This window comes from Cucurbita pepo, chromosome LG14 (genome assembly GCF_002806865.2).
Source record: "Cucurbita pepo subsp. pepo cultivar mu-cu-16 chromosome LG14, ASM280686v2, whole genome shotgun sequence".
Taxonomy (NCBI): domain Eukaryota; kingdom Viridiplantae; phylum Streptophyta; class Magnoliopsida; order Cucurbitales; family Cucurbitaceae; genus Cucurbita; species Cucurbita pepo.
This window is the reverse complement of record NC_036651.1, coordinates 2524318-2543793: the sequence shown is the minus strand read 5'-3', so window position 1 is coordinate 2543793 and position 19476 is coordinate 2524318. Positions and strand designations below refer to the sequence as shown.

The 19476-nt window shown below is 36.9% G+C and overlaps 3 protein-coding genes across 3 annotated transcripts; 2 read left to right on the top strand and 1 right to left on the bottom strand.

Moving 5' to 3' along the window:
* The first annotated feature begins 296 nt into the window (after positions 1 to 296).
* Positions 297 to 8564, top strand: LOC111810394. Its single transcript, XM_023697101.1, has 4 exons — positions 297 to 829; positions 1908 to 2053; positions 4704 to 4784; positions 6216 to 8564. The coding sequence occupies exons 1-4, from the start codon at positions 760 to 762 to the stop codon at positions 8346 to 8348; spliced, it is 2430 nt and encodes an 809-aa protein (XP_023552869.1). The 5' UTR covers positions 297 to 759; the 3' UTR covers positions 8349 to 8564.
* A 706-nt stretch (positions 8565 to 9270) lies between these two features.
* Positions 9271 to 10925, bottom strand: LOC111810700 (protein TIFY 9-like). Its single transcript, XM_023697456.1, has 3 exons — positions 10137 to 10925; positions 9939 to 10029; positions 9271 to 9645 (listed from the first exon to the last, which is right to left on the bottom strand). Exons 1-3 carry the CDS (start codon positions 10223 to 10225, stop codon positions 9436 to 9438), a joined length of 390 nt encoding a protein of 129 aa, XP_023553224.1. The 5' UTR covers positions 10226 to 10925; the 3' UTR covers positions 9271 to 9435.
* A 4281-nt stretch (positions 10926 to 15206) lies between these two features.
* On the top strand, positions 15207 to 18615 carry LOC111810284 (cold shock domain-containing protein 3-like). Its single transcript, XM_023696969.1, has 3 exons — positions 15207 to 15800; positions 16249 to 16449; positions 18054 to 18615. Exons 1-3 carry the CDS (start codon positions 15270 to 15272, stop codon positions 18354 to 18356), a joined length of 1035 nt encoding a protein of 344 aa, XP_023552737.1. The 5' UTR covers positions 15207 to 15269; the 3' UTR covers positions 18357 to 18615.
* The last annotated feature ends 861 nt before the right edge of the window (positions 18616 to 19476 follow it).

The window sequence follows — 19476 nt, the reverse complement described above, 5'->3', positions numbered from 1 at the left end:
GATCGCTCCTAAATCCTAATCCAAAAGAATATCCTCGGTAGCGTAGCGCTCACTCAAACACATAATATCAAACCATTCATGAACTGCCACGTGTTCCACTGTTTCTCTCTCCTCGTTTCCTCCGGATTTGTCTCACTAAGCACGTGCCTTCCGCGAGCGAAATAAATAAATAAATAAATAATTGATTAAATAAAAAAAGAAAAGAAAAGAAAAAAAGAAAAGTCTTCGTCTTCTCTCTCTCTCTCTCTCTCTTTCCCGACCTTTCATCCCTGTAAATTACCTAAAGCCCNTCCCGACCTTTCATCCCTGTAAATTACCTAAAGCCCAACCTCCAAAATGTTCCTATTGTATTCTCTCTCTCTCTCTCTCCGAGAGAGATAGGTCTTCTTCTTCTTCTTCTTCTTCTTCTTCTGGTCTTCACTTATGGCCGGAATTTGTAACGCTGTTTGATTCCTGTAATGCTGTTGTTTTTTCTTCTACTGAATCTTGGGTTTCAGTTTGAGATAACCCTAGAATAGAAGCTACCGTGTTTGTGAATTGTTTTGTTTCTGGAGGAGGAGGTGGAGGTGGAGGATTACGACTACAGCGTTGTTTTTTGTTGTTTGGTTGTAGTTTCTCGGCTTCTTCGTCTAGCTTCTGCTCTTCTGCTGCTTGTTTGTGTGTGTGTGTGTGTGTGTGTGTGTGTGTGTGTGTGTGTGTGAGTGAGTTTTCCATTTTGGTTTGTATGGTTTGTCCATCTCTGTGTTTCTTTGAGGCTGTATGATTCTTTCTTATGCCATGGAACAACCTGATGCCAAGGATTTGAGGGACTCTGCGGAGAATTCCTCTGGTGAGCTCATTGTTTCTGCTTCGAGATTTGTTTCGGTTTGTTGTTGTTTTTTTGTTCGTGGATATATGGAATTGTTTTGTCACTTTTGCGATCGAGTTCTTCTGGAGTTTGTTTGGATGTGCTGACTAGTCGGTGGGTGAAGGATTTTGTTTTTGGTGTGATATAGAGGGCTGTAACGTTGTGTAGGTAGTTTGGGACCTTGGGTTGGATGGTTTTTTTAGTTTTTTTTTTTTTTTTTAATTATTCTTGGTTACCTTTTGTGGTTGATTACTTGTAGTTTAATTATGTTTTGCTTTCATTTCCATCTGCTTTTGTTGAAGTTTTTCTTTGTGCTGAAGCTGTTCTTGTAACTTTTCTGCAAGTATGCTTTCATTTGAATGTTTAATGGCATCGATTGTTATGTATTGTTGCCTTCAAATCGGTCGTTTTTGTGGCGGTATGATTCGTTAAATCTGACTTGTGGCCAAGGGGAGGTTAAATCTCACAATGACAGAAGGCTACCAGAGACCTTCATTGTTTGATGATTTGTTGTCCAATTTTTGTAGTAAAGTTTTGCATTCCTGTTTTATTCTTTATTTGTAATTTGTGAATTGCTAGTTCGACTGGGTTTCTTCCATGTTATAGGACGTTTTGGCTGAAAGTGACTTGAAACTTTTGGGGATGGGATTATTGTTGTTAGCTATTAATATCTTTTAAATGGTATGCCCTAGCCTTTAATTCCCATAGCTTTTTTTTTCTTTACTCTGGTTTTTAGTTTCACTGTTATTAAATCTTGTTACTCAGCTGCTGGGTCTTAGTTCCCTCAGTTTGTATTTTCTTATTCTCGTTAAGGGTCTCTGTTTGCTATAAAACTGAACTATCTACTGGGTTGTTTTGAGACATATGTAGGGAGGTGGAATTTTTCAATTGGAATAAATTTAATGGCCCTCAGTTTTTGGCTTTTTCCCCCCTCTACCTTATTTTGTAAACGATTGATTNTCAATTGGAATAAATTTAATGGCCCTCAGTTTTTGGCTTTTTTCCCCCTCTACCTTATTTTGTAAACAATTGACTGATAATCTTAGTTTTATCTATGCAGCTAATACACTCTTTGATGCTTCACGATATGAGTTTTTTGGTCAAAATGTCGTGGGAGAAGTGGAGCTGGGAGGTTTAGAAGAAGATGAAGACGTTCCTTTATTTGGATCTACAGATGAAGAGTATCGTCTATTTGTTCGGGAAGAGGTAGGTTTCATTTCACTGTTATGTTTCTTGAATTCTATTTTTTTGCCTGAGGTCAGGTTTTCATTTTTGTCATCTGGGAATTGAGATNAGGTTTCATTTCACTGTTATGTTTCTTGAATTCTATTTTTTTTGCCTGAGGTCAGGTTTTCATTTTTGTCATCTGGGAATAGAGTTNCTGGGAATTGAGATTTAAGATCGCATGTTATTGCAGAGTGGGAGTTATAATAGTTAACTTATTTCTTGGGTAGATTCTCATCTCTACACTAATTAAGGCTTTTGATTTATTGAATAGGGTCCTCAGTTCGCAGTAACTAACGTATAAAAGGTGTCAATGAGCCAGTGGTCTCTAAGAAATTATCAGTTAATCATAACAACTAACTCCTTGTGTTGCTTTGCCCGTGAGTTTTTGCTTAGCAGCTACTTTCTATTGATTTCAATTGTTTGCATTTTGAAATCTTGTTTGGGCTGTGGTGGAAAGTCGATACTTTTAGGGTAAGCCCTACCCCTAATCTTACTTCTGGTGCAACGTTGAAGGAGATTTTAGCTGTCCCAATTGTTCTAGGTCTAATGAAGGACCTTATGGCTAGTTGAAATTATGTCCATTTTGTATGTCCTTGTACATTCTTTCATTTTTCTCAATGAAAAAAGCATGTGTATTGTATAGGGAATTTCGGTTGGGAGAAATGGATGGTTTTTAAAATATAGCTATCATTATCCTGGTAAAGTTGGGTATTGATTATGAAGAATATACGTCAGATGCCAAATATCTGGCTATATCCCCAATACACTAAGTACTTCCTATTATTACACAAAATACCCTTCAACGTCTCTCATCAAATTTCATGAAGGATGGCTTTGGACCTGGTGAAAGAGGTACTAGTTGCAGGTGGAAACTGACCTCAAAGAAGCTTTATAATCTGTTAAGATAATAAGGAGGGTACTGTCCAGAAACCTTTTTGATGCAGGATCATAAGGAAATCATATTTGGATTTGACACCAAACCATTCCAGCCTCTCTTGTTTCCCACCCCCGAAAGAAACTTGATGTCCCTGCAGTTTCTAAAAAAAGGTTGTGAGTTTCTAAAAAAATAATAAAAAAAAATGTTTTGATGCTAGCTAGAGTTGATTGAGCCATGTTGAACCTGTTCCCCACAGACAAGGTGAAATTCCCATTTTCTTCAGATTACTAATCGTCCTCTTCAACCCCAGAATTTTAGTATCTAGTACTGCTTAGAATTCTCCAAGGCGTGGTATTCAAGAGCCAGTCCTCTACTACACCCAAAGTTTTCTGTTTTAATTTTGCTTTCTTTTATACACATTGATACCTTCAATGCCCGACATATTTACACGTATATACAGCATGGCCTTTTCTCTGAGTGCTTGTGAGTGAAGATTTAAATAGTTTTTGGCTAGGAACAACTGGAAGAACGTTTTTCTAATTTGAGGTGCTAAAAGAATTTAAAAAAATTATTGTTGATAGGCAAGCAGTCTTTAAATATTTATAGTTCTCTTTTATTGACGAACAACTTTTTCCGACTCATTGGTGCCAAAAGTACAAAATTTGGACACATCTGTCTTAATACTAAAAGTTATATATACTTTCTTGGGGTATTTGGATTGAGAGAAATAATAGGATAGATAGATGGAGCGATTGTGTGAGGAGGTCTTGGAGGGGGCTAGGTTTAATACCTCCTCACAGGCAACTTTTTCGTAATTGTGATATTGGTTTGATTTTGGGATTGGGTCCCTTTCCGTGGTTAGTCCTTGGGTTCCCTTTTGATTATTTTATTTTATTAGTTTAATATATATTTTTTGTCTTCCTTATCTTTCTTTCATTTTTGTCGATGAAAGTTTGTTTCTTATTTGTTTCTTTAATTTCGTTTTACTGCTTATGAATGAAGATTTGGAAGGTTTGGGGTTCTTGTAGGCTCGGGCAATATGTCATAGCCTGTTTATCCAGCCGAATCTAGTGAATTTTCTTTTTCATGCTTTCCTTGGATTTAAAATAGTTCTTGTGGTTAAATGCGCATATGCAAATTTAACACAAAAAGATTTTGGGCTTCTATTTGGACCTGTCATGCAGGTTTTTTATTATCCTGATAATTAGTGATTCAAAATCTATGGCAGACGTTTTACCATGCAGTTTCTCTTCTTTAGTTGGACTACTTGTTCTTCATCACAAGCATAAACCTCCTCTTACCTTTATGTATCAATGTTCTTATCTTTGTGCACGGATAATACTTTTTTTAGGATTTTAAACGGGTATCATGTGTGATGTTACTTTCCATGCGACTGGGATAACTATTATTTTCTTTCATCTTCTTCTCTCAACTGTGCCTGTGCCTGATATGATGACATGGTTAAAGTTTATATTTTGAAATTCATCGACTAAATACTATATTTGGTTCCTTGTGAACACTTTTTGGAACAGGCTTTATGCTTTATGCTGATTACATATCTAAGTACCACTATTGAATGTCGAACGTTAGATGTCGACCATTTCTAACGTTTATTATTCCTGTTTTTGTTTTTCTTGTTCTTTTTACTTTTTAGGTTTTGAGTATGCAAAGTAAAATACATATATATTTAAAAATGCATGTGGAAGATATGGGTATCAGAATTAATTTTATTTTTTATTTTTTCCTTTTCAGAGTGCAGGGTTGGGATCTTTATCGGAAATGGATGATTTGACAAGTACTTTTGCGAAGGTATGCCTCCATTGTCAATTATTCGTATAAATGTGAAATTAATCTCTTGAAATTTTTTGTTGGTGTGATCTATTGATACGTTTTTTTGGTTTTACTAAATATCCAATTGCTTTTAATTGAGAAAAAAGTCCAGATGATATGCAACAGTTCTCTTTTCCCAAAATAATGATGCAACAGACGTGATTTCAATTTTGTTTATTACTTTGCTAAAAGATTTATACCAACTACCTACCATCATGATAGCAGTTGCTTTGGTTACAGGATAGTTACAACTACTCTACTAACAGAAAATATATTAACCCATAGAATACTATACGAGCCTACGCATACATCAATTAAAATTTATCAAGAAGATAATAGTAATGAACGCACGTCTGAAGCTCATGCATTACAGACAATAAACTAACTTGCTTTATAGAAGAAACTAACTTTTTTTAAAAAGTGTTTCTTGTTTATGTACTGGTTTATAGCAACGGCAGTCTTGATCTGAATATTTCTTTAGTTTTGATTCTCCCTTGGAAAAAAAAAATGTTTTTAGTTTCTTATTGGAAAAAAAAAAAAAAAAANCGTTTACATATTTATTTGTTTATTTGGATAAGAAAGATAAATTTGTGTATTCATAGAAAAAGGGAGGAAGTACAAAAGAAGGAGATGGCTACCCCGAACTGCCAGAGGGGACTCCCAATTGGCATAAATTTGCAACAAAATAATACTGTAAAAGTTGCTGTGGAGAGAGAGCACCAAAATAGAAGATTATATCTTAGTTAGATCCCCAAGAACCTTGTAAGCTCGAGCTGTGCTTATGTCCCTGGACAAGTATTCCTATCCCTTTCAAGTTTCAAACAAAAGTCTCCGAAGGAGGGCCACCAGTGCATTAAATCAAAAGATCTTGATCTTGGCCTTGCCCTTAAATAGGTTTAGTTTGACTTTTGGGGAAGGCCTAGCTTAACTTAAAAATACTGAAATGCTCAAACCTACAATAGGCTACAAATGGACAAAGGAAAACAAGATATAGGTCATCTTCCGGATTTTTCCTGCACATTACGTTCCTGTTAGGGGGACAACGATGCCAAAAACATTCTTTTGCAATCTGTTGCCGGTATTAAGTAGGCAAAATGCCTAGCAAACTCTCACACCTCCTTGACACCTTAGCTTTCCAGATGGTACCGATAAAGGGATTGATTAACATCAGCCTTGTCACCATCTTATTTACAAAAGATTTCACTGAGTATGCGCCATCTCGCTTGAGTGACCACTTCTTTTTATCTTTCCTATTACTAGGAATAAAACTCATGAGAAGGCTTTTCCCAATCCACAATCTCTTGATCTAAAAGGGTTCTTCTAAAATTAAGCCCCATACCCAGTTCCAGCAGACCAGCATCGTGCTTATGATATTTTTTCTTCAGTTGATTTGTTGCCTCGTCCTTAAAGTTATAGTTTCATTATTAGTTCTAATGTTCTAACAGTAATTTATCTCTCTTTGTGCTTATGATTGTATTATCTTCTTTAGGTTCATCTGCAACTGATTGGGCACAAGATGGAGACTTTTGTAATTGGTTAGAGCAGCATGTATTTGATTCAGAATGTGCTCAGGAGGAGAAGAGATGGTCATCCCAGCCTCAACCAGATCCGAAACCTTTGTATAGAACATCCTCTTACCCTCAGCAACAACCTACACTACAGCACTATTCTAGTGAACCAATTCTAGTACCGAAATCTTCTTTCACATCCTTCCCTCCTCCAGGAAGTAGGTCTCAACATGGTTCACCTCGTCACCTACATATTTCATCCCTTGCGGATGGAAGTCAGTTACCCTTATCTGCACCAAACATCACTTCTTTATCCAAGTCTAATCTGCAGTTAGCTGGTATGCATCATGGCTTGCATTATGGAGGCAACATGCACCAGTTCACCACTCCCGGCCTTTCTTTTAGTAGCAGGCCACAAAATCAGTGGATTAACAACGCTGGTCTATTACATGGAGATCATTCACATCTGTTTAATAGTATGATGCAACAGCAACTATCTCATCAAAATAGCCTTCTTTCCCCTCAGTTATTGTCAGCTCATCAACAGCTGCAACAGCACAGGCTACATCATCCAGTTCAACCATCTTTGGCGCATTTTGCAGCTCTTCAGTCTCAGCTGTATAATGCCCATTCACCATCCTCACATAGAGCAATGCTTGGATTGACTGATGTGAGAGATCAGAAACCTAAGTCGCAGAGAGGGAAACATAACATGCGCTCTTCTCAGCAAGGTTCTGAAACCGGTAGTCAAAAGAGTGATAGTGGATCCATCCAGTTTAGATCTAAGCATATGACAGCTGATGAGATTGAGAGTATTCTGAAGATGCAGCATGCTGCCACCCACAGCAATGATCCTTACATAGATGACTACTATCACCAGGCTCGTGTTGCCAAAAAAGCTGCTGGTTCAAGATCGAAAAATGCATTTTGTCCATCTCGAATAAGAGAGCTTCCATCCCGATCTCGTAGTGGTTCAGATCAGCATTCTCAATCCACAGCTGATTCATTGGGAAAAATACCCCTCACTTCTATTCGGAGACCTCGCCCCCTCCTTGAAGTTGATCTTCCATCCTCAGGTTCTTGTGATGGTAGCACTGAACAGACAATACCTGAGAGGCCTCTGGAGCAGGAACCGATGCTTGCTGCTAGAATCACCATTGAAGATGGTCTCTGTCTTCTCCTTGATATAGATGATATTGATCGGCTTTTACAACACAATAAACTGCAAGATGGAGGTGTCCAGCTTAGACGAAGGCGGCAGATGCTGCTGGAAGGTTTGGCAGCATCACTTCAGCTTGTTGACCCACTTGGAAAAAGTAGCCATGGTGTTGGCCCATCTCCAAAAGAGGACATCGTGTTCTTGCGTTTGGCCTCTCTTCCCAAAGGTCGAAAGCTTCTTTCTAAATTTCTCAAGCTGCTCTTCCCTGGTAGCGAGCTAGCACGAATCGTCTGTATGGCCATTTTTCGTCACTTAAGGTTCTTGTTTGGTGGACTTCCATCTGATCCTGGAGCAGCTGAGACAACATCTAATCTTGCGAAGACTGTTTCTGCCTGTGTTAATGGTATGGACCTTCGTGCACTAAGTGCTTGTCTCGTTGCAGTTGTCTGTTCCTCAGAGCAGCCACCACTACGCCCCCTTGGAAGTTCTGCTGGAGATGGAGCCTCTATTGTTCTGAAGTCCATTCTTGAAAGGGCTACTGAACTGTTAACCGATCCTCATGCTGTTAGTAACTGTAGCATGCCTAATCGTGCTCTCTGGCAGGCATCCTTTGATGAATTCTTCAGTCTCCTTACCAAGTACTGTGTGAGTAAATATGAGACTATAGTGCAGTCATTATTTTCACAGACACCATCAAGCACCGACGTTATAGGGTCAGAGGCATCCAGAGCCGTCAGCCGCGAAATGCCTGTGGAGCTTCTTCGTGCTAGTCTTCCTCACACCAATGAGCCCCAAAGGAAGCTTTTAATGGATTTTGCCCAGCGTTCCATGCCAGTTGCAGGATTCAGCGCCCATGGTGGAAGCAGTGGGCAAATGAATTCAGAATCAGTTAGGGGTTAGGAATGGAAATCATGATGAAGTATCAGGTAAATGATGTTACCAGCAAGATGGTGATTTTCTGCATCGCCTCACCTCCTTCAGGAAGTGTAAACGTTCTCGGTGTTCGATGAGGCAGGAGGCGATGACCGGTAAGTGGCTGGCCATATCACAGGAGTCAGCTTGAGGGGCTTCTACTTTATCTATCCATTTCAGCGTTTTCTTTTAACATTTCTTAAGAAAAAAAAAAAAAAAAAAAAAAAAAAAAAAAAAAAAAAAAAAAAAAAAAAGTTCATCGAAAAATGCTTATTCTGTTTAATAATAGTCATGCATAAATGTGTATTATCAAAATTCTTAATGGGGTTGTGACGGGAGCTTTATTTTGGTGCTCTGTCTTTAACTTGAGGCTGAAAAGTCCAGAAAGTAGGTGTTGTAGAGAGCAGCAGTCATTCTGAAACTTTCAGGAGTCTTCTCTTTCCAGACTGATTTTTTTCTTTTATTTGGAAGATGTATGTTTGTTCAAAGTTTCTCCAGGCCATTCTCTCCGTGATCTCCCACTGCTGGATTACAAGTATATGATGTCTTCTGGTAAAATTCCAGCTCTCCCTGTCTTTACCTAAATGGGCTGGGCTTTAGGATACGATTCATTTCTTAGTGGGCTGATAGTTGGGCTGTTGGGTTGCTGGGCTGTTGGGTTGTTGGGCTGTGGGTTTTACTCTCAATTTAAATGTAGAGGCACCATTTGGCCCAACTTCTACCCCCTCCCCCCCAAATGTGTTTGATTCTTTTAGGATGCTTTATTTTCTTGCTGTCAAATGCTTCAGAACAAAAGATGCAGATTCTCATTCCAGAGATTAGTTTCGATCAGGTCGTGTCCTGATAGATGTTTCTGTTGCACTGTAACTCGGGGTTATTGTGTTTTTGTTTACACGTTCGAAACGAATTACTTTCTTGTAGTACTTTTTTTTTGCTTATTTCCATTCAACAATACAAGAATGTAAGTAGAATAAGAGTACAGATGAAGAGTTTTCGATTGATTGATCGATCGATCGATTGTTTGATGATGTTGGGAGGCTCGAACTTTGCTTGAATCAGGTAAGCGGTTTGGTTATTACAATTTGTGATATGGAGACATTGATCGAATTCTTCTTGCTTTTCTCCTTTGTAGGAATCTCTGCAGAGATTTCTTAATGGGGAAACTTGCATTCCCATTCCCATTCCCACTCTTTGGCATTTGCAGCAGACTCAACGATTCTCGGTCGGTCCATCTCGAGTTGTTGCTACTCCTCTCTCGGCTTGCTACCCATAGTATGGCCCTTGCCTACAATGTTGTGTACCCAAAATAAAGATTATTCATTAACTCTCTATTATCTTCACTGATCACTATCTCTTGAATGTAGGCATGCCACGAAGTGGACTTCGACCATTGAACTATTACTAACAGATGCTCAGATTCTAAAGTGAGTTCGGTATGACTTTTTTTTTTAATGGCATCTTTTAGAAAAAGCCTTCGAATCCCTTTTAGAGTTTCTAAACCCTTTTCACTAAGAGTTAGGGTAAGTAAGCATATGAGTTTTAGAATGAAAAGAAAGGAGATGGGGAGTGAGCAATTACCTGGAGCTCAGTAAAGTCACAAAGGGAAAGTGTTCCATTATAGAACACCATGATCTGCTGCTGTTGGTTCAAAGTAAATGGCATAGCCATCCTACATCCATAAAAACACAAACCCAAATTCCAATTTCCATGTAAGTTTTAAACAAACAAGAAAATGAAGAACAAGAACAAGAACAAGAACAAGTAGTTCTCTCTCACATGGAGGGAATTGCAGAGAATTGGAAGTTTGGCTCTGAAACAGAAGAAGATGGCCACAGCCCAAGCTCCAAACTGAACTCCCTTCCCATTTCCCAATCTCCAATACACAATCCCTTTAGCTCTAGAACTCCAATGAGACCTTTTATATATAAGAGAGAGGGGGAGAGACAGAGGAAGATGCTTATTTAGGCAAGAAGAAGAGAAGGTGCCTAATTTGGGGGTAATGCATAAATCACAAGGGAATAATAACAAGGAAGAGAGAATAAGAGAGTTATAAAATAATATCTACACGTTTAAGAAGGGCTAAGCAAATGGGCATGTGCAAAACGAGAATTTGGAGAAACATGCAAACCAAACAGAGAAATTAATAGGCAAAAACAAAGGGTATCATTTGCACAAATTGCAGCTCTTTTTGCCAAAAATGGCGATGGCAATGGGTAAAGGCATTAGGTTTGATTAGAGGTTTTGAAGGCGTTTGTGGAGATTGGTCACATGTGATGAATTGAAAGACATACAAAGTTCCCCACTTTGTTCTATCTTTCTCTCCATTTTCCACCCAAAATCGCCTTCTTTTCTTTCCTTTCCTTTTACTAATATATCCTCGTTTTCTTTCCAAATATCTCTCGTTTTCTACCTCTAAATCGATTTGAATCGAAAATTGATTTGTAGGTCGAACAAACCAGATGAAAAATCAAGAACTCGACCATCTATTTCATCTTAATGTTCTTGTTTGTTTCATAATTTTCACTTTTTAATCTAATCTATATACGTACTTTGAAAACACGCAATATCCGTGCTCGTTAAAAAAAACTTAATTCTGAAAGAATAGGAGATGGATAGAAAAAAATATATATATACAATCGAACACTTGCAAATGAACAATTTCCAAACTTTCACACCAAAAATGTCCAAATCTAATCTAAACAAATATTGAACAAAACTATTAAATTTGACACCCATGATTAAATTAAAGAAATGGGTAAAGTTCAACGAGTAACTTAATATTATTTTTTAAAAAATACTATAAAATCTTTATAAATACATCAATACTTTTTCTTATTTAAATTGTATTTTTCTAATGATTTTTAAATTTTTTATTTCATTTTAGGCTCTAAACTATTCGAGTTTAGGTATTTTGGGTTGCCTTGTAAGTTTGACCTAAAATACTATCGTAATTATTGTCTTAATTTCTTCTTTAACCATTCAACAAAAACCTTTACTCATATATTATTAATTATGATTATTTTAAATGCTAGTTTGATATAGACACAGGCTATTTGAATCAAGTAAATCAACCAAATTCATAACATCAAATTAATTTACATATTAATTATGATTATTTTAAATGCTAGTTTGGGTAGACATGAGGCTATTTAATTAAGTAAATCAACAAAAAAAAACATAAAATCATAATTAATTTACATATTGATTATGATTTTGATTAAAAAAGTCAAAGAACTAATGAGATTTTAAGCTATTTTTTTCCTTCCAAGTGGCACAAAATTATTGGAAAATTGTAAAATTTGTAAAAATAATTATTTATTTTTATTTATTTTTAAAGGGGTTCAGAAAAAAATTAAAAATAACAAAATAATAATAATAATAATAATAATTAAGGTTAGGTTTGTGGAGCTAAGAACAAGAATGTGTGTGCATTGATTAAATCATGTGAAGTGCGCTGTAGGTCTCTCACATGGCACGTGCGAGTTGTTCTTATATTGGAAAAACACTGTTTCCAGCCACTCATGTGCCACCACGTGGATTTCACAATCTTAAAAACATATCTCTACTACACTGCTTGATGTTTGATTGATTTCGGGCCGCCAAACTTAATCAAATAAGTTCATATCAAAAGTCGATACTTAGATTATTTTTCACTTTTCAGACGAAAAAATAAATAAATAAATAAATGCACATTTTTGTAGATGGGGATCGAGTAAGGTTGAAGAAGTGTAGTTTTTGTAATTCGAGATATGATACTGTAACAGTTCAAGTCCACCGCTAACATTTATTGTACTCTCTAGGCGCCCAAAGATGACAATATACGTTAGTAATGAGTTTGGCTTGTTATAAATGATATCAGAGCCAGACACCAGGTAGTGTGCTAGCGAGGACACTGGCTCCTAAAGGAGGTGGATTGTGAGATCCTATATTAACAGGGTGTGAAAACCTCTCCTTATTATACGCATTTTAAAAACTTAAGGGTACGCCTAGTAAAACACAAGGAGTACAATATCTGCTCGTCGTGGACTTGGGTTATTATAAATGGTATAAGAGCCAGATACCGGGCAGTTGGAGAGGAGAACAAAACATTACCAGGTGTGAAAACCTCTCCTTAGTAGACGCATTTTAAAAACTTAAGGGTAAGCTCGGGAAAACACAAAGAGTACCCAAAGAAAAGTAGACAAATAGATTTTAATTAATTGATGGTTGCTAAGTGGTTAAGGAATTGATGGATCCAACTTTATTATAAATTTGTATAATATTTTTTGCAACAAAAATGTGGAATTTCTATTTTTGGAAAAAGCTTTGGATTGGAATTAAAGCCTTATTCCTAATTTTTTAATTGATTTTTACGTTTTTTTTTTTTTTGTTTCGAATTTTAATCTCGAAAAAATATTATTAAAGAGTCAAAAGTACTTTTAAGAAAAAAAAAATTGAAATTTGCTCGTACCAGGTGTGATAAGAAGTTGCATTTTTAAGTGAAGACGTGAATAAAATACCCATAAAAATATCGAACACGAAGGAATCAACTACAAGGGAAATAAGATTCAGATTACCTTGTTGATCGAATATCTCAAGGAAGGAACACTATTTGAGATTCGAATCACTCCACAAGCAAGATCGATCATGTCTAGCTTGAATGATTCTTGTTGATCAAATATCTCAACGTAAGAACACTTGTTTGAGGTTCGAATCACTCCACAAGCAAGATTGATCATGTCGAGCTTGAATGATTCTACATACAATCTAAAGTACATAGAATTGCAAAGGAAGGAAACATAGCCATTGGCTAAAGAAAGTACAAATCCTCTATCTTACTATATTTTTCAAGTCTGCTTCCCATAATTAGCCATTATGTAAACGTGTAAATAAAAACTCTTAAAATACAATAACTCTAACTTATTCTAAATTGTAACCCACCCAAAATTTACAACAATCAAACTTCATTCTTGCTTGAATTGAAACATCTTCTTTGATAATTTTGATAATCTTTTCTTCATATCTTCATTGAAGTATATTGTATGATTGATGTCTCTTGGTTCATATCATGAGTGATTAATTTAAGTATTTGATCGGTATGTTTAAGATTTCTTATTGAGTAAATTTATGAATTTTAAAAAATATTTAAATTTATTAATTAAATATATAATTAAAAAAGTTAAAGGTCCAAATAAATATAAATTTTTAGGTCATAAATAAAAAGATTAAATTATATATATAAAAAATACTCATTAAAATTTTTGTGATTAAATTTATAAAATGAATAAAAATGGTGTCTACTTAGATGAACTAATAGAGATGGTTCAAAATAGTGAGGTTGCTGGTGACATGTCACATGTTGAAGTGAGCAATATCTACTCGTGATGGGCTTGGACTGTTACAAACGGTATTAGAGTTAGACATCGGATAGTGTGTTAGCGAGGACGTTAGTCTCTAAGAGAGTGGATTTCATCTACTCGCTATGGGATTGGACTGTTGCAAATGGTATTAGAGTCATACAGTGCGTCAGCGAGGACGTTAGTCTCTAAGGGGGTGGATTTCATCTATTTGTGATGGGCTTGGACTATTGCAAATGGTATTAGAGTCATACAGTGCGTTAGCGAGGACGTTAGTCTCTAAGGGGGTGGATTTCATCTATTCGTGATGGGCTTGGACTGTTACAAATGGTATTAGAGTCAGACCGTGCGTTAGTAAGAACATTAGTCTATAAGGGGGTGAATTTCATCTACTTGCGATGGGCTTGGACTGTTATAAATGGTATTAGAGTCATACAGTGAGGACGTTAGTCTATAAGGAGGTGGATTTCATCTATTCGTGATGGGCTTAGACTGTTACAAATGGTATTAGAGTCCGACCGGGCGTTAGCAAGGACGTTAGTCTCTAAGGGGGTGAATTTCATTTACTTGCGATGGGCTTGGACTGTTGCAAATGGTATTAGAGTCATACAGTGAGGACGTTAGTCTCTAAGGAGGTGGATTTCATCTATTCGTGATGGGCTTGGACTGTTACAAATGGTATTAGAGTCAGATCGTGCGTTAGCAAGGACATTAGTCTCTAAGGGGGTGAATTTCATCTACTTGCGATGGGCTTGGACTGTTACAAATGGTATTAGAGTCATACAGTGAGGACGTTAGTCTCTAAGGAGGTGGATTTCATCTATTCGTGATGGGCTTGGACTGTTACAAATGGTATTAGAGTCAGACCGTGCGTGAGCAAGAACGTTAGTCTCTAAGGGGGTGAATTTCATCTACTTGCGATGAGCTTGGATTGTTACTAGAGTCATACAGTGAGGACGTTAGTCTCTAAGGAGGTGGATTTCATCTACTCGCGATGGATTTTGACTGTTACAAAAGGTATTAGAGTCAGACATCAGACAGTGCGTCAGCGAGTATGTAAGGGGGTGGATTTCATCTACTCGCGATGGGCTTGGACTATTACAAATGGTATTAGAGTCGGACATCGAACAGTGCGTCAGCGAGGACGTTAGTCTCTAAGTGGGTGGATTTCATCTACTCGCGATGGACTTGGACTATTACAAATGGTATTAGAGTCAGATATCGGACAGTGCGTTAGCGAGGACGCTAGTCTCTAAGGGGGTGGATTTCATCTACTCACGATGAGCTTAGATTGTTACAAATGGTATTAGAGTCAGACATCGAACAGTGCGTTAGCGAGGATGCTAATCTCTAAGCGAGTGGATTGTGAAATCTCATATCAGTTGAATTTATTCAAAAAAATGGTGAGGTTGAGGACGATTTGTAATTGGGCGAAACTATAATTTAGAAGTATTATTTATTTATTTATTTTGATAATTGTAACCTAAACGAAATTATACCCAAGGCGGGAAGCAAAACTATAGAAGAAAAAGAGGCAAATTTCAAAACCGAGTTCGATCGCGGAGGGAGAGAGATGAAGTTCGAAGCTAAGAGGAATTTTGATTTCGATCTCGGAGATGACGACGACGAGGATTTTCTTTCGGAGGTGGCCGCGGCGGAAGCTCGTGCCCTAGCTAGTAAACGTAGAAAAATCCCCAATCATACCATCGATCCGCCCAAAAGAGCGGTCGCGGAGGTTACGAGCAAAGTTTCCCCTAATGCAGATGCGGAAGGGATCTACATCGCCGCTTTGAAAGGAGATCCTATTATCCTCTCTCAACTTTCTGGTCGGATAGCCAATTCTGGAAATAAAGGGTTCATCTCTGCGAATACTACTGCTCATGCTCAATCGGAGGGTGGTGGCTCGTGTTTTAAATGCGGGAAATTAGGGCATTGGGCTAGAGACTGCGATGCTCCGGGAAGTGGAGGGTCTTTCAGCGCTTCAGGAAATGATACGTCTGTTGCCGAGAAATCATGCCCCTGCGGAATGGGAGTTTGTGTAGTACTAACTGCGAATACGGAGAGGAATCGAGGTCGAAAATTTTACAAATGTGCCGTTCGACAGGTGAGGAGGCTGCGTTCTTTTTTTAGTATCCTTTCTTCCTCTTCCCCAATGGTCGCCATTGTTGAAGTCATGTAATGATGCCGCGCAAACTTGATAATTGGAACATCGATCTTGAGTTCTGATGAATTCATGTCCTTATTCATCGGATTGATGCTGGGTTTTGTCAAAAATATATAAGCAGCTATTAAGAACCTTGAGGAAGATATCGGTGTTGCTTAGACCTATGTAGCATTCATGTAGAAATTAAATTAGTAATGCGTAATGTAATATTGCCACTGATTCATATAATTTTTCTTGACTAAAACAGTGTTACTAAACTTAAATTTTGCTATACCATTGTGAGTTCAAAGCTCCTTAGATACTTTTTCTTGACGCAATAACTTTTTATCATCACATCGTTATATATCATGCTCCTACTATCTTTTGATATACATTTAATTGCTCTCAGGAAAATGGTGGCTGCGGATTCTTTGAGTGGTGTGACAATGCCTCTTCAACTAATATAATGACTTATGGAAGCCAAAATCGTGCATCAAGTTCTTCATTTTCAGACCTTAAGTGCCCCTGTGGTGCTGGTTCTTGCATAACTCTAACAGCCAAAACAGGGGACAATGTGGGGCAGCAATTCTATCGTTGCCCTTCATACCAGGTAATTTTATAGCAGAAATGTTTGTGCAGCAGTTTTTATTGTCTTGTTTAGATTTCGGGTTGCTGAATTTTCATTTTCATATTAAGAAGAATGTCATGAACTATCCAATTATCTGACTGAACTGTGGCTAATCTTGAAATGTATACGCATTTGATGCTTCATTCAGACTGATTGGAAGAAAGTAAAATTTGCTCTAATACCTTGGCTAAGTTTAATGCTTTTCCTACATTTGTCTCATTTTTTCAAATTTACTTTATGGTCCCAATTTTATGACTTTTCATCTTTCGATCAATTGAATTTGCTGGGAGTTGAAAATTATGGTCTTGAAGGTGGCCTAGATTGTTGCAAGCAATTGAGTAGTCGCCAATTACTCTGCATATGTCTAGATGGCTTAAACGACTGAAGTGTATAAAGACGGATGTTATAGTTACATTATAATGAACTAAGGAAAGAAAGCAACCTTAAGGGAAACGAACCAATGCTGGCACGGACAGCATGTAATTAGAATATGATTAATCCAAAAATATTTGGCCTCATTATACCTTCATGTCAGGTTCATATATACCAATTTAAGCACAATCAAGAGAATATGAGGCCCCCAATCGTGAATGCCTACTCCAGGATGGGTAAGGTTAGTTAGTGGTAGGTTATGTACGGTTGTTGGGCATGAGATTGAGCTAGGCCTTTAAGGGTCAGGTTGTGTTTTAGGGGTATGGAATCTTTTGTAATAGAGCAGTCTTCTAAGGTTTTGAAGAGTTTTCTACCCTATTGAATTGTTTGGTTTATGTTCTTCTTGTTTCTCAACGGTGTTATCGTGTTCTCAACTTAAATTCAATCAAATAGTGAGGGAATACCCTTATGGAGAATAAGTGGATTGCCGTTTTTAGTGGTCTCCCTGCCTTTTAGATGGTGGGGTTGTTTCATCTGTATATCACTTAGTGATGACATCCACCCAAGGTTTGTCCTTCTTTACTTACTTTGTCCACAGTTCCTGTTCTTGTAACTTGTCATGAAGAATAGGTTCATGAATCTTTTAGAATCATGAACAATTGCGCTACATTCCCCTCTCCTATGTATTGGAATTTATTTGGCTCATCTCCCATTCATTTGGTTCATCTCCAAATTTTGATATATGAATCATCTTGATTCATGTATGACACTAATAAAGGGTTGTCTAAGATGGTTGAGAGACATTGAGCTCGATTGAGTTTGAGTGTCATTTTAGGAGGAACTTTATTGAGAGATACTACATGTAAAAGTGTGAGATATACACTCTGCATACACTTTGATTATTGAGATTGGTTGCTGCCCGTGGATGTAGAGGAATTTCTTCTCTTCAAACCACATAAATCTTTGTGTCTTTAATTTCTGTTTTGTGGATGTGTGACTGCGATCGATCTCGCTTCCGCTTCCGTTACAATACTTGTATCTCTTTAAATTTTCTAGTTCTGTGGTAATGGTAATTTCCAGCACCAACATCATCTGAACATAGTTCTATGGAAATGTTTCAATGCTTGCAAATTGCACAAGTTGTACAGTACATATATATGAATTGATCTTCCTGTTGTAATTCCTCATGAGCGGAAATCAAATCTGTTTTGCAGGCAACTTGCGGGTTTTTCCAATGGTGCAAGGAGCCATCCATGGCAGCCAAGAATCAAGCGAGTGGCTCTAAGGTCTACGGCAACACAACCGACACAAGCAAAGGCATGCCTGCGACTGCAAGGGCGGGTTCTTCCTGTTATAAATGTGGGGGCGAAGGGCATTGGGCTAGAGATTGCTCGCAATCACTGGCACCATCAAATCCTCCTCCAGCAGAGTTTGGCAGAAACCAATCTTCTTCAGCTGGAAGCTGTTTCAAATGTGGGAAGCCTGGCCATTGGGCGAGGGACTGTTCTAATTGTTAATAACAGGTATTACCGACCCTCTGGCTGCTTCGTTTCAAGGTCTTTTTAGCAGTTGTTTAAGCTTGTAAATTCACAACTCACCTGACATTTTTGCTTATTTGGTACACACTCTCCTATTATGAATTTCACATTTACTCCTCTTGAGTGGATGATTTTGATATGGGTTAGCTTAGAATTTGGTTTCGGACTCGAAGGGCAACTCAAACTAAAGGAAAGAAGGGCATTCCATCGATCTATGACAACAAGGGATTGGACTCGAGCTTCTGATCTTTCTATACATGTTTGTTTCTCTTCCTCCTTGGCTCTTCTTATCATCCCTGCTTTTTTTTGTTTCATTCTCCTCTGGCTTTTCCTGTGTATTGTCCGAAATAGTCAATTCTGTGTTTTTCCATATTCAATGTCTAAAAAGCGTTTTTATTATTCCGGGAATATCAAAAGAAGACAAAACATCTTTGGCTTGTCTGTCAAAAAAAAAAAAAGATAAGAACGTACATTTGCTTGAAGCGGTTTGCAAATACGTTTTTTTATTTTAAAAAAAGAAAANAGATGAGTTCAAAGGAATTCAATACTTGCATGAAGACATTGACCATAGACTATGCTTAATGTTAGCTCTTATTTTTTATATCATCAAAATAGTATATTATTTTATAAAAAAGATTTAAAAACTTTATGTATCGTACGGTTAAATATAAAATTCAAATATCTAAATATTTATTAAATTTTAAAATATCACAATTTATTTAAAATTGATTTGTATGTTTAATTAAACTTTAAAATTTTAATTATATATTTTGTAAAAATATTGTTTTTTTAAGAATAAGTAGGTTTTATTTTACATAAATTTAAACACTAAACACTTTTTACATATAAACATAAAATTTGTAATTTACCCTTATAAAAATAATTATAAATTTTGTAATTTATTTTAAATATCATTATTTTTAAACTTTAGGTTTCAAAATTATCATTTTTAATATAAATTATTTATAATTTTACACAGATGTTAGACATATGACTTATAACGATGTGGCTGTTCAAATTTTAAGTTCGAGGGTAGTTCTTAAACGTTTATAAAATGTGGAGGAGGGTAATAATGTAATTTTTAAAAAGAAAATACGTA